This window comes from Passer domesticus, chromosome 1 (assembly GCF_036417665.1).
Source record: "Passer domesticus isolate bPasDom1 chromosome 1, bPasDom1.hap1, whole genome shotgun sequence".
In the NCBI taxonomy this organism is placed as follows: Eukaryota; Metazoa; Chordata; class Aves; order Passeriformes; family Passeridae; genus Passer; species Passer domesticus.
Genome location: NC_087474.1, coordinates 71,183,618 through 71,198,843, shown reverse-complemented (window position 1 = coordinate 71,198,843; position 15,226 = coordinate 71,183,618). Strand labels below are relative to the sequence as shown.

At 42.5% G+C, this 15,226-nt stretch overlaps 1 protein-coding gene and 1 long non-coding RNA gene across 17 annotated transcripts in view; both read left to right on the top strand.

Moving 5' to 3' along the window:
* RNF144B (ring finger protein 144B) overlaps nt 1-15,226 on the top strand; it is an 87,156-nt gene that overhangs the window by 54,352 nt on the left and 17,578 nt on the right. For all 16 annotated transcript variants that reach the window (XM_064423274.1, XM_064423180.1, XM_064423232.1 and 13 more), the window contains one exon: nt 3,618-3,807. In XM_064423274.1, the coding sequence (XP_064279344.1) occupies nt 3,643-3,807 (165 nt within the window). In that variant the 5' untranslated portion in view covers nt 3,618-3,642. The remainder of the gene's footprint in view (nt 1-3,617; nt 3,808-15,226) is intronic.
* LOC135302605 (uncharacterized) lies at nt 9,319-11,356 on the top strand. Its single transcript, XR_010364194.1, has 2 exons — nt 9,319-9,552; nt 9,633-11,356. It is a non-coding gene; the product is annotated as an uncharacterized LOC135302605 (long non-coding RNA).

The following is a 15,226-nucleotide window of genomic DNA, read 5'->3' as shown; positions in this document are numbered from 1 at the left end:
AATCCTCTGTAAAGAGGACTGATGGATGTGTAATTAAGTAATGACCATCTGTGGGATAAGTGTAGCAAAGTGAAAGCCATAAAAATTCAGAGCAGCTGAGGTGGAACTTCATGGCTTCCCTGACGCACCTGGAAAAGTCAGTTCTGCTGGGCTGATAAGGTTGAGGAGATAGTTGAAGATCTTGAGGGAGGACAACGCATTTTGAACTGTTGGGGAAGAACAGGAAGAGTAGTGGCTGGGAACTGGAGGAAGGTATTGTTATCGCCATCTGATCTGATGATGATGAGAACGAGATCAGGTCTGCAGGGGAGGTTCAGAGCCCAGCTACTGCTGAATGGGGCTACCCTTCTCTGTTACCCTGAGCTCTTCCCCTAGCGTGTGTCCCTTGGTAGCAGTAGCAGAAGTCCCAGTTCTAATGGGCAGATGGAAGGACCAGTGGGCTGGGTTGCTCTGGGAAAAGGCCACGTGCCTGCTCTCCCTTTGACAGGCAGGTGTTTAGTGCTAGCAGGATGGCCTTGCCTGTGCCAGCCTGACCAGAGAGCTGCTTGTGGACAAGCTGACCTCTCAGGGACCGTGGGAGGAGTGCTCTTCCTGGTAGCCACAGTGAGGGCTGAGCAGGCAGGACACAGAGCTGTCTCCATGTTCTCCGATGCTGTTAGCTTTGTTTGATGAGCTCCGATGGAGTTAATGGGGCTGCAAGTGAGTGAGCCAGACTGGGCTGGCTGGGGGTGGATCCTCTGATGTGTCAGGCTTGCTTGGTGCTGTCTGCTGGAGTTTTCCACAGGGACTCCTGCCTGTTTTAGGGAGAACCTCAGCTGTGCTCTGGCATCTTAGTGTGAGGGAAGGGTAAATGTGTGCAGGGACAGGGAGCAGAACTGAATTTAACCTGCAGTCTTCAGGGACAAGGGTTATCATCAATGACAAGGGGATATCATAATGAGTCCCTACAGTCATCACACTGTGGCATTAGGTTGCTACTAGCGCAGAGCAGTGTGTCAGGAGCCTGCTCTTCACTGTCATGCTGAGTGCTGCATTTAGGCCATCTAAAATTAGCCTCTAGCCCTAAACCTCAATCATACACCTGAACCTTCCTACAGCTGCCCTAATGCTGCCTGCATGCAGGGTCATAACCCTTTTAGTTATAAGAAGAACACTGACTTTTGAAACAGCTGTATCCATTTTATATCCATTCCCTCATCTTGAAACATTCCTACCTGTTCTTTTGTGCATCTCTTCTTTTAGCATTGCTGCCTTTTACTGTCTAAATGAAGAAATCTCAGATCACTGCAGAGTGAGGGTGAGTAGCTCACCTGTACAGATGCAGTTGCTGTTGAAAAGCAACCTGAGTAAATGTGTTACAGTTCTCCTAAATACTGAGATAACGTCTAGCACGTAGGTTTAAATAACAGGTAGTTCTTGATCTGCCATAGCGTTTCCAGTGACTCAGTGTTCCCCCCCACCCCGCTGCAGTAATTACAGAAGATTGTTGCAGTTCCTGACTCAGAGGGAGACTTCCTTCTAAGGCTTCTGGCCATGCTGGAGCTCCAGCTCTGCAGCTGTGTGGAGCAAATTGTGAGGGACATCAGGGTAGCAGGCCGCAGGACTGCAACAAGAATAATGTGGGAGTAGTGTATGTTATGAACTAGTGATAGCAATCCATAAAAAGAGAGTTTGCTTTGGATTTGTGGTCAGGAGTTTGGTTGCCAGAATCTTGGCCATGATGCTCATATCTCTTGAAATTGTGTGCTTACAAGAAAGACATTCCGGGTACAAATCTGATGGCCTCTCTGACAGGATAGCCTAGGAAACTACCAAGTGTAAAAATTACAAAGGAATAAGTGTTCTCTGACCTAGATTTATTGTGGTTTTGTGGCTTTTGAAGATAAAGTGTCTTCCTGCAGTGGGCGCATGAGGCATGAGGCTTTGGGGACAGGCCTGGGGATGGGCTCAGCTGTGAGTAAGGTTATGAGGTGGGAGCCATAGGGAAAGGTTCCACAAACTCCATGAGCCCCGTCATTCTCCCCCTAGGGAGGAATTCAGCAGGCACTGCAAGTCAGTACATCACATATGCACTGATGGTCTGCAGCTGCGTTGGCCACTCCGGCAGCCACAGAATGGCAGCAGGAACGTGCTGCCAAATGTGACCTGACAGCCCTGCCCAGAGGGTGCTCAGGAGTGCAGGGGAGGCCAGCAGAAGAGGACCAAAGGGCTCAAGTCTCTGATTTCCCTCATGAGCTGTCAGATCTGACAGGCACATCGATAGGTCTTGATTGGTTTCATGTTCATGCAGCCTTCATTTGTGATGCAGCTCTTCAGATTTAGTGGAGCTGCACTCTTGGTGCTGCTGCAAGCAGCTGTGCACAGCTGGCCATCAGGTCTCTGCTTGTAAAATATGTGTGAAGGTTGTCTTGCCATCAGCAAAGTGTATTCAGAAGGAGGTCTGTGGAAGTTGGGCCAAGTTTCTTAGAGGTGTGGATATATTTTTCTGTGCCTTAAATACTGTGGTGAACCTCACTGTCTGTGCTGAGGTAGTAAAATCTGCAAATAGGCTTTGCATTGCTTCAGCTTAAGCACAAGGATATTCTCTTTAATTCCTTTTTCAGTGTTGCTGTCTAAGAATGAGGGTCTTGAGATTTTTTATGATTATGGTGCAGTGTTTTCAAATGCTTAGGCCAGAAAGCATTACATGCAGACATGGCATTTCCATCTGCTGCTCATCAAAGAAGAGAAATTTCATCCCTAAGCACTGCTGTGACGTGTAGTGAAAACATGGCTCTGGTGAGCATCTCTCTGTCAAAGTGCTAGTGCACTTGGTTCACAAACATCAGTTAGATGCCTCAGAGGTCTGTGAAATAAATAGAAGAGCTGGAAGCCAGGAAGTGGGATGCTTTTTGGTATCATTAAGGCAATGCAAAAAAGAGTACATGAAATGCTCTTACTCATTTGGTTTTAAGCTCCAGCCCTGTGTGAAGTAGCACATGCAAGCTGAAGCCCTTTGCTGGGTTTAGATGCCTTCACCATCCCTCTTGCAATAGAGTGCCAGCTCACTGTCTCAGTGACAGAGAAGGTGGAGTTCATGGTACCCATCACCAATGTTACAGACTAAATGTTTGAAGCGCTTGCCTAGAAAGTGGGAATCTGGTCTTGTCTTGCACTGCCTAGGGGAGTTTCCAAGCCACCAGCTGGAATAGAATGTGGGAGTGGAGACACTCACTGGAACTGTGTGGGTGCAGAGAAGACTGAAGGATCCCATTTGGGTGGGAGAAGTATGAGTCTGAAACTCATTTGAAAAGGCAAAGTGATGTATAAAATGCCCCATCTGTGTGAGTTTTGTTTTGTATTTGGCTTTTTCTTTATTTTGATGTTAAGCAGCCTGACTGAGGTGCTTTGTGCCAGCAAGGTGAATGTTCTCAGAGAACCCAGCCAGTTCAGGTCTTTTGAGAAGGTGTGCTCTCTTTGTAAATTTTGAATGGCCTGAAGTTGAGACTGGCTCCAAGATGTTGAGTAGTACATTTGGGTGTGCATGTACTTTTATGGATCTGAGATGTAAATTTTCAAAGCAGTGGAAGTGACTGCATGGCTTGTATGAAGTTTCAGCTGCTGATTTCTCTTTTCAGGCTGAGTTGCACCATTAATGACTGAATGGGCTCTGCTGAGAAGGCTTGTCCTCACACCATGACAGCTGATGAGTCAGAAGCTGGAGAGTTAGCTCTGGAGCCTCTCTTCACGTGCAAGCTATGTCTCTGTGAATATTCCCTGGATAAGATGACCACTCTTCAGGAATGCAGCTGTGTCTTTTGTACTGCGGTAAGATCTGTAAATACCCTTACATTGTAGAAGCTGGGTAATTGAAGATGGACAGAACTGTGAGATGGGATTACTTGTCTTGTACAAGCATGTGTTACACCCATGCTGACACAGGATGCTTTTCTAAAGAGCATTTGGTGTTAGCTTGCCTTGCCTTATTTAAAAGATTTTTCTTGTTGTTTTACTTTTGAAAATTTGTAGCTAACATATGTTCCCATAGCAAGTACTAGTAAAACCCAAGAATAAAAGGGAAAAAAGTTTCAGTTTAAGAGTGTTGGAGAACACACACAGTTTGCATGCAGTCTTAGTATTTACTTCTTTTTGAAGCAAAACTTTTAAATATCATAGGATAGCTGTGAGCTTTTTTTTCCTCTACTGTCCTTTTCTGAGTTCTCAGGGACCTTTCAAGTCTTCTATGTAACTTTTAAGGGCAATCAGAAAACCTAAACAAAAATGGCCTTTTGAACCTTTGCCTCCGTGCTGCAGAGATGTTGCTCAGGTCATGCGTTGCCTATAGTAGTCAGTAAGGACTTTTTGGCCTGCAAATTCAGATCAAATAAAGCTGGTGGAAATGATAGAGGGAGAAGTTGAATGAGCTGATAAAAGCCCAAAGATAGTAGTGCTCTTCTGGTCTCTTTGTCAGCATGGGAAAAATGGACCTTGTTTCTCTGGTGATAGTGACTTTGATCTACCGCACTAATGTTAACTAATGTACCTGACCTGAAAACAGGTCAGAAGTCACTGGAGGATCTTGTTGTGGTGGTTTTTTGTTTTTGTTGTTTGTTTTTCATTTGTTTGCTTGTTTTGTTTTGATTTTTTTTCGGGGGGTGTGGTTTGGTTTTTTTAACTCTAGAATAAATGTACTTGGTTTTATTTTTGAAAAACAAATTGTGAATAAGCATCAAGCAAGTATGTTTATGTTTTACCCTTGATTGTTTGAATTCATGAAGGAATTGGATATTTGTGAAGCCAGCTAGGGTGAGAATATCTTCACTTACACTGAATTCAGAGTAGCTGAAACAGGATGTGTATTTCAAGAAAATAAGATTGATTAATATGCATTTCAACCTGAACTTCATGAAGTTTGTTTTCCATACCAACTTGCACAAAACATTTCTGTATTTTAGTTTGTAGCAAAAGTTTGAAGAACACATAACCTAAAAGGTAGACGTGAAGATACTTCTTTAAACAGAAAAAACCCCAGAAAATTGGCAAAGTTGATACTTTTACAGTGGTCCCAGTCCTGTCCCAAGAACTGTGTCTCTGATTTAGTACTGTTAATGGTACATGAACCTCAGTGCTAGCTGGGTAGAGTAACCCTTAGGGAAGTGTGGTTGCCAGGCAGAGCTGGACTCTGCTCTCCAACAGGATACTGGCCAAAGGGAGAGGTCAGGGATGGCTGGGGATGTTGTTGTGCCTGCATGTCTTCTTTCCATCCATACACTCCTTCCCTGGCCAGCACCAGGAAGAGAGTCCTGTGAGCTTTGTGCTCCTGTGCTGTGACAGCGTCAAGAAAGGTGCAGTTGTTTGGCATCTGTGCAAACTTGGCTGACTTTGAACCAAGAGCCAGCCATGAGTGAGTCTGAATGCAGCTGGGAGAAGCCTTTAGACACGCTCTATTTATTTCAATGGGCATAATATGTCTCAATTGTGTTTATGCTCCCAAGTCCAGCGTTGGTCTGACTGTTGCCTGTGTCCCAGCGTCCTCCCAATAGATTGGGCTGATGCATGCTGAGACATGTAGATCTTGCATCCTGTAACAAAGAGGGCTCTGGAAACTTTTAACCTGGCTACATGGCTCTCTGTCTTGAAGCCAGAGCAGTTTCTGGGACGCTATATGAGTTGCATTTTTGGGCAGCCTCCAAAAAGCAGTGTCAGAGCAGCTTGACGTGGGGTGCTGGGACTTGCAAGGGGGACTGCTTGGGGCACAGCCTACAGCAGCTCTGCTGGTGTGCCGTGCCCTAAATTTCCTCTCACCCATGCCAGGACATCTAGATACCTTCACACTACACTTAAGAAAAATTTTGGGGTAAGGATATGTACTGTGAGCTATGGGGTTGAGCACCGATCAGTTTTGCAGTTTTTCGGCTAGCAATGCTTTCAGCTTGTATAGATTATTCTTCTGTCAGTAAGGGTAATTGTATAGATCCAGGAGTAGTATGGAATTTGAAATAGAAAAGGGCTTGACATGGAAATAATAGATTCTGCTCCAGTAAGCTGAAACCATTGCTTTCGTTAATTTTTTGTTCTGTTACATGTGAAGTCTTCTTCTTTTTTTTTTTTTTCTTCTGCTTAATGGTGATGCTGCAATGATAATTATTTTTCACAGTATTTGTGTCTGTGGAAATAATTGGAAATTGTTACTATTTAGATATCTGTGGGAGTGAGGTTATATTTCCTTTCCATTTGTAGTCTGTAAAACCAAGGCATTCAAACAACTTGGAATTGTGTACAGCTATTTTTTCAGCTTGGAAACTCTTGCAATAAACAAAATACCCCATAAAAGCTGTGTTCTAGCCAAAGTAAGTAAACTGTGCCTTAGAATGTGTATGTTTGCATTTTGGTGGAATGTTGCTAGTAGGGCAGAAGTTTTTCAAATAACTGTAAACATTTTTACTCTCTCTGTTCTCAGCAGAAAAAGCAGATGGCTTGCAGAACATACTTGCCATCTTACTTGGTAGCTCAGTCAGGCCTGAAGAGGCATCAGCCTCGTGTTTTTCAACATGTGTTGCACTTGGCATGAGATTCCACTGCAGTGTGAGATAAAGCACACATCTACACATCCCAGGAATTTGGAAATGGCTGTAGTGTACCTCATGACTTGATTTCATTGTGTTCAGATTTGTATTAGTTTTGAATGAAAGACTGATCTCTGAAGAGGGTTGGGAAGAGATGTGAGGTATATTTTATCTGTGAAAGTTTTAGAGGACTGAACTTTACATTATTCAGTTCATTTCCTGTATCTGTAAAATCTTTGCAGAGTGCCATGCTGTGGTGCACACTTCTAGATACGGATATTCAGCAACATCTGTACTGCTCAAGCTCTACGATTTTATGGTCCCTTTGTCACCTTTACTTATCCCTTTCCCAAAAGGGGAGGGAGGTCTCATCTATTCCTGATACTGCTCATATTGTTCCTTGTCTTCCCACTCATCCTTGAATATATTTATGGGGGATGTCCTTCTTATCATCAGGCCCTTAGGTTTACCTTTTGTTGCAATTTTCTCTTCCTTGGATGTGCAGTTACTCAGGTTTTTGCCCCGGCGGTGGTCATGGTGCTCACATATGTATGTGAAATAATTATTCACTGTGTCTGTCCACACCATTATAGTGTTAAAACATACAGTATTTAATTGCACTTTAGTGCATCTGGGTCCAAAGCAAACTAATATTAATTACTTCTGGATTGAGTCACTTACAGAATAACACTTTGAATATTATACTTATTTCTGATACAAGTTCCTAAATGTTTGCTCTTTTCCTTCCTTCTTTGCCCAGAGAGCTCTCACAGTGCCTCACTCAGGTAAGACTCAGGAGTGCTCTGGTGGGGCAGTGCCAGGAATGGACAGGCCACGCTCCCCACTTTGCCTTTGCACAGCGCACTGGGTGTTGCCCGGGCTTTGGTGCTCATTAGGCAGTCTGGAAAGTGTGCATCTAGGAGACTCCTGCCTTTTCAAAACATGGCTGAAACTGGGAAAGCAGCAGGGAGAGACAGTGAGTGGTATGATCACGTGCATCTTGCATCCGCTGGGCTAGAATTGCCCTGGTGTCTGGCACAGCACACTCAACCCTTTGGAAGTGCTAGAGAGGAGTGCAGGACTGGCAGTAACACTGGAAATACCAAGGGCCCTCTGAAAGACTTGGTGTGAGCCTGTAGCCTGTAGGCAGTCGTGAAGGCCAGGTTTTAGCAGGTGGGATAAGATTGCCCTGGTGGCAGTGGTGACAGGAGGGAACCAGTGCAGTGCTGTTGCAGAAATGTGGTCTTAGAGGTCAGTAAAAAACCCAGGGTTGGCTTTTTCCTGCACACCAATTCTTTCTTGGTTTTGTCTTTCATCTTTTCACTGCCTCCTCTTAAGTATTTCAGGGCCCCAATTAGAGCCAGGTGAGCAATAAATGGGATTGCTGCTATTTATGTCAAGCAGCAGCTTATGTCCATCTATCTTGTGTGTAATTCACTGGCAAAGGGTTTGAGATGTTGAAGACAATGTGTAACAAACTGAAAACAGAAGACGCTTTCAAGTATGTTATTTTGTATTGTTGGCACAGGTTTATGCAGAACTAGCATGATTCACCTTTTTTTTTCCCAAGCAAATTCTTTGTTGAGTCTTGTACTTCTGAGAATTGTGTGAGGCAACTGAGTTACAAAATGTGCAAAACAAATACCATGATGATCTACCTGTTTGTTATTTTGGTGCACACAATGCAGTCCAAATGAGATTAAACTTCAATGCAGCCTTAGGAGAAGGAGAAGTTAGCATGCAAGCCCAGGTAGCTTCTGTGCTCTTTTGTGCTTCTACAAGTAGGCGGTGTTCCAAAGGCAGTTGGAGAACAAGATTTCTGCTGTAGCTGTGTGTGACAGCAAGGCTAGGGCTAGGCATGGGCTCAAAAGGCTCCTTTGCTGCTGTGGGCAGTGTGGTACCATGGGCAGCCACCTGCCTGGGCCCTGGGGGGCCTTCAGCCTCGGAAAGAGGGTGCGGATGGCTGCTTTTACTAGAGGAGAAGAAGAAACTCTTAGAGAAATAGGAGCTTCTCTGTTGGTACTTCATCAACAGGAGGTTCTAAGGCTCCTCTGCTTTCCTTTATCTTTTAAAGAACAGCTGTGCATTGTCCTGCCTCCTTTGGGGGGGCTGAACAGTGACGTTTGGCCCTCAGCGCTGTGAAGTTTCAGATTGTTTGTGGAGGGGAGCACTGGAAAACTGGAAAAAGTAACGTGAGGGGTCTTTGCAAAAAACATGAGCAGAGGAGTCAGAGAGCAGAGGAGACCAAGTAGATCAAGGACAAGGAGGAGGCAGATGGAAAAAGAATGGGATACCTGCTAAGTGAAACAACTGTGTATCAATAACCCACTGAAATAATACTTAGTAAAAATTATGAGTAAGGGAATAGTTGGATTTCCATCATCTAGCCAACACTGGGTTTTAGTATCACTTCTGTTTCTTTGTCCTCATTTTCAAGAAGGGGTTTGTTCTCTTTTTCTCCCCATCCTATGAGATACCTTCTCACAACTGCACCAGAACACTCACTACCTTCTCCTCTTCCTAAATATACCTTGTGCTGCAGTGCCCCACTTACTTTATATAAAGCTCATCTCAGGCTGTTTTCCATTTGGAAGTGTTGACATTTGGGATTCTTTCTTTCCCCAGCTTGACATTTGAAGTGTTTTGGATAATTTTTTTTTCAAGTTTTAAAAAAGAGAATTCCTACACCTGGTGATATTGGCACTGAACACAGAGCACTTCTGTAGTAATTCAGACATTTTAAGAACTTCCTGTATGTGTTTCTGTGCAGAGTAACACCAAAGGCAGAGTTGGCTTTACCTAAAGAGTACAGATGTACCCATTGACTTTTGAGGTATACTACAATACAGGAAGAGGGACTGCATGCTTCTGAAGTTAGTGAAGGTGGCAGCCTCTGGATGGTGGCCAAAGGAAGATGGGAGGAAGAGGCAACTAATGTTTTAATGACAGCATTGCATCGATGCAGTTGGTGTTATCTCCATTTAACCAATGAAGAAATCAATGTGAAGTAAGTTGTCAATCCCTTGAAGTGCCACAGTAACTCAGCCAGACTGTGACATAAACCTCATGCTCATGCCTGTTTTGTAGCTGTTGGTAAGGCCAGGTCTGGCCTGATGTGGATTTTTGGCAAGAGAAATTATATTTGCAGCTGGCTCCGTTTTGTGAAGGGTGAGTTTCTCTGGTCCTTTTCTGTTTAGTGGTACCACTTCATGGCAACAATTACCAGGAACCTTTCCTGCTTTTTATGAAAGGCTGCCAGGATGTCTTGGGCCTCATGGTTTCAAACTGTGTTTCTGAGCAGAATTCAGCATCACTGGTAGATATTTTGAGACAAAGGTGATAACAATATATTTCTCAGGTACATTTGAAGGATCCCATAAAAAATAGGCTTTGGGACCATGGTCCACTGTCATGTTTGCTTGGCGTTTTCACTTGATCATGACAAAATTAAATTCTTATTAGTGATATTATTCCTTCCCTCGTCCTGAGCCATGAACTGACTGTATGTTCTCTGAAGCTACAGGGGCATTTTTTCACTTTCTTTCAAGCATCTTTCTTGGTAAGTCTCTTATGTGGCCTGATCTTTTATCCATTTGATCTTCTATCCATTCATTTATCACTGTATCTGGTCCCTAGCAGTTAAAATAGAGATTGGGCAATATGCATATTTTATTAGAATTTTGTTTCTCATTTTGAAGTGTGCCTGTCATAAGTTTATCTGTAGCAAATTAAGAGATTTCTATTTTTGCCATGTAGTTTCTAAAAACTTCAGTTGGAAGAGCCTCACTTTTTTTTCCAAGTGAAGTACAAATGGCTCCAAGCTAATTGCCAATACACTTGTTTCATCTAGTTTTAAGACCATTTGACAGATACTTGAGGAGTTTGAGTACCACACATTCAAAGTGACTGATCCATTTTGGTGATTGGATGTGCGGAAGTGCAGATGTCACAGCAACGATGAACATATTATTTAACATTATATAGATGTGCCATAAACACTATGAGTACTGTCTAGGGGGGTACATTTATCTTAGTATGTGTTTGATTAGATACTGGGTAGAGCAAGGTGGTTAAATTTAGAGTTCTGACGTGAACTGTCTTACTAAAATTAGTAATACTAGATTGTGTACTCACTAAAAGAACAGGTAACATTTCTAAAGCATAACAAATAAATGAATGTTATGTCTCACTGAATAAAAAGTACATAACCGTGGCCCAGAACTAAAATAAAAACTGAATGCCTATCTGTTCATCTGTTCTGAATCATGAGACACTCTGGAATGTCAACTGAAATGTTAACTATTCTCTCCATATACAGTATTTCCGCACCCTGCCCCCAAACCTGGAGTTTGTAAAAAAGCCTAGGCTAAACAAAACCCAAACCCCAAACAAACACAGTTTTGAGAAGATCTCTGGAAGACAGATTTAACATTGTATATAATTCCTGTGGATTTTAAGAGGGAGACCTGAGTTTTTCTTCTTTTTTTTTGGAATGGAAGTTGTCTTCAAGTTACATGTTAGCAGGAAAGACCTTGTTTTGGCAAGATGCCTTCAATCATTTTGTGCATTTTCACATTTAATGTAGATCATGGCCTAGTACTGTCTGGGAAATACTGTAGATCTGTTTTTTACCTTTCTATAATTGAATTAAAGACCAATCCCTTACTTATCCTGTACCAACTGCTGCTCAGTGGCTGGCAGCAGTATCGGTGGCATTTGACAGGAAAATAAGCCAGTGTTTTCTGTTTCTTTTTTCTTTCTAGTCCTCCCTCCATGTTTCTTAATAAAGATACCTGCTCAGTTTTGTCATATTACATATGGGGTTTCTTTTATGCTTCTGTATGCAAACTAATGAGGCTGCATTTTGGGAGCTGAACAGCTGCAGACAGGTCGGAGAGGAGCAAGGTACTGGAACATGTCCAGGTACTTGAAAAGCAGTATGCAGGAATGATTGAGATCCATCTTTTGTCTTTGATATATAAATTATCTGAAAGTGGATTTGAATAGAAACTTCAGATTTTACAGTGAAAGGGATATAGTGCCTTTGTCACATTATTACATAGCAACCCTAACACTGAAGTTACACTTTGAATTAATTTTTATGTTAAAGTGCACAACTGTTATGATCCCTTTGCAGAGTAAATACATAACTTAACAGATATATTTTTCTTGGTAAGTACATTAAAAATGGCCTCTGTACAATATACTTTTGGGAAAAAGAAAAAAAAGAAGTTAGAGCATCATGAAGAAGTGTTGAAATGAAAAATCCATGAATATCCTGAACAGAATTTTCATTCTTAGGCTCAAAGCTGACCATAGAAAGCACTTCTGTTTATTATTGAAGAAGGAATCTTTTACATTACTAGTTTGTGCATTCCTTGATTAGACTTTTCAGTGTATTTTTAAACATGACTCCGTCACGTGTCAATGTACTCTTTCAATAGACCCTTAGCTCCAGGAGGGGAATATGGGGGAATTAGTGAGAATTTGCAAGAATTTACCTAAATTATAACCTTTCCTACATGTCTTGCAAGATACAAAAAAAACCCCAAAAAACCAAAAAAAAACCCACCAAAAACCTTCATAAGTAGCATTTTGTGACATAACTAACTGGATATTGATTTTATTTTATTAAATAGAGGAAGGTGATGTCCTGAAAGACAAAACCAGCATAAGAGGAAAAAAATCCTGCCCCAAAACACTTAGACAGCAAATTATTGGAAAAAAAAGTAATTATACATTATGAATCTCAGAGAAAAAAATACTTCTAGTCCTCTTTTGACTGAAGTTGTCACTAGTCCAGCAGGAGCAAAACATGCTTTGCAAAGCTAGATCAGCAACAAGACATTCTGTTAGGTGTACTGAGTTTTACTAGTGGAATTATATGATCACATTTGAATTGATCTCTCTTGCTTGAATGCCTCAGGATTTTATTATGTTTCCCAGAACACAGATGTGTTCATGATATAGTTGCTCAGTGGGGAAAATCCGAGTTAACTGATTAAAGCATACTTGCAGGTATGGGAATTAAAACTACTTGTGTTGGTGTCAGCTTTTTATTTGAGGGGTGAACATAATGGAATCAAACTTCCAGTGTGTGATCTGTAGTCAGCAGGATTCTAACCTGTTCAGCAAGACCTTGGTCAATTTTTAGTTTGTTGTCTCAACCATTCTGCCTTGGCTATGTGACACATTCATGGAAACTTTGCTGGCTCTGGCTGTGGAAAGTAAGAGGATGGCGTTAATGTCACCATAAGCCACAGATCCTGTGCTGAGGCCACTCCAGCCACTGACTGCTCCGTGCTCAAAAGTCACCATACTGAAGGAAATTGGTTGGAGAGTGTAGCCCAGCATGTTGAGATCTCATGATTTCTAGGGTGTCAAGATGAAGACCCTTTCAGGCAAAATTTGTATCACAGAAGGCAGAGCATCTTGATTTTTCCTTCACTTTAAAGAGCAATTAAGTAGCATATGTAGTGTATGCAGTTTTCCTGAGACACTGCTGATTTTTGTAGACAAAATGCACAAAAAATCTTGCCATTTTATGTCTGTAATAATGTATTCTCTAAAGTGTGGGAGGACACACTGCTGAGAAGGTCAGTCGTGATTCATTATACAGACATGGAAACATCTTTTTATCACATTTTTGGCTTGCATCTTTTCAGATACTTAGTTGCCACTTCTCAAGTAAGCAGCTAAATTAGTAGCTGAGCTGTAAATAATGGTAAAACCCCTCTGAAAACACTTTCTCTGCAAAGTGAAGGCATACTTTAAAATTTCAGTGATTTTCCAATGTTTCTTCTTTGGTGCTAAAAGGGAACAAGAAATTCACATCTCCATTCATGTACATACTTTGGTAAAAAACCTAATCCTTCAGCAATAAATATTAAATGCTTTCTTCAAGTTTCCCAGCAACTTTAAGCCCTTTTTGTATTACACCCAAAGCACCTTCTTCAAGCACAGAAAGTCAAGAGCAAATATTTAATATCTATAACAATGATTTAACAGGGAGATTTTCTGGGAAATACTTGAAGATCCATGGCACTGCACAGCCCAATTATAAAATCTCTCCAAGCTGAAAGCACAGCAACCTCTAAAAGAACCACAGAAGGCTTGGTTGCCCACTTACGTTCACCTACAACCAAGCAGTGGGTGAGAAGAGAAGAAGAATCCAGATCGTTAGCAACCCTCAGAAACCTCTGTTCTCCTGGCTTGGTATCCCTAATGACTTAGATACTGCATATGGAAAATGATTGCAAAATCTATACTGTGGATCGAAGCTCCTTAAGAGCTTCATGCCCATCCTTGTACGGAAGCGTAATTGTCAGTGCTCCGAGCTCCTGTCCTGAGAGTCTAAATTAAGAACAAGCCTCTGGGCTGCTGCTGGGCCTGCAGTAACTTCTCATGCTTTGTCCTCCCTCTGTAACCACCTGACCTGAGCTGCCCCCAGAACACAAATCCACTGTACCATGCTGTCAAAACAAATTACTAAATATCAGGCGGCACTACAGAGGAGACAGAAGCCAGGATCTTAGCAAAAGTAAAAGGTTGCTCTCTCATGCTTGCTGAGGAATTAAGGCAACCTAAATGCTTTGGTGGGAAGGAGACATTTGCCCTTCGCCAAATGCTGCCCTGAGACTTGATCCAGAAAGTAATCAGGTCTGCCATGAGGAGATGAAGTGAGATGTAAGGATGTTCTGCCCACGGATTTAAGAACACTCAACACACTGCAGCACATGCAGGCCTTGGAGAAGGGACTCTGAGGGCAGAATTTTCTATTTACATTATTTGTGGAGGAGGCTGTGTACAGGTACAAACCAGGGAGAAAATCTGTGTAGGGAGTGAGTACTTGCTGCCCCATTTCTCCTGTGATCCGTGCTTCAGCACGTGGACAGTGCTCAGTGCTTAATGAATGTGGAGCAGAGGACAAGGTCACCCACTGCCTCCACCTGCATCAGTAATGGCACTGGGAGCCACCCTGGGCTCTGGGCATGCTTTTTTTGGGCTTTCCCTATGTCACCTGCTGCCACTGCCCAGACTATGGTGGCAGATGTGGGCACAGCACTGGCAGCTCCAGTGTCACCAGGAGTCCACTCCCAGGCACCACTGTGGTTCCATACCTGCTTCTGCTCACTGCTCTGTGAGGGAGCTGCTGTGCCGGGGGTGCTTTGATCCCGTGGGTAAACTGACTTTGTAAAAGAACTGTGCCTGGATGCCTTTGGGAGGAGTGGGCGAGAAGATGGGACAGGGCACTGAGACTGCTGTTGGAATAATAAAAGAATAACTGCTGATTAAATCTGGGCTGATAATCCCTAGGGAGCTAATACTGCCTTCAGTAACTGATATGATTTCTTTTTTGCTTTTCACCTGTGAATATCTCCCTCGCCTCCCACATACTACTTGCACCATCAATTTCTTACAACCTGCTTTGCTGCTTTCCTATAGGGGTGCATGCTGGATCTGAATACATTAGTGTTTAATGAGATACACATTTAAAGCTTACCAGTTAGGTTATATCCCAACGTTCTTCTAAGAGAATACACTTCAAATATTTGCAAATCAAAAGTAAGTTAATTTAAAATGCCAGTAAGTTAAGATGACTTTGCTTGCTTGGGCTAATATCTCTATAGCTCATCAGAATTAAACAAAATGTGGATGTGGAGATTTACGTAGAGAGACAG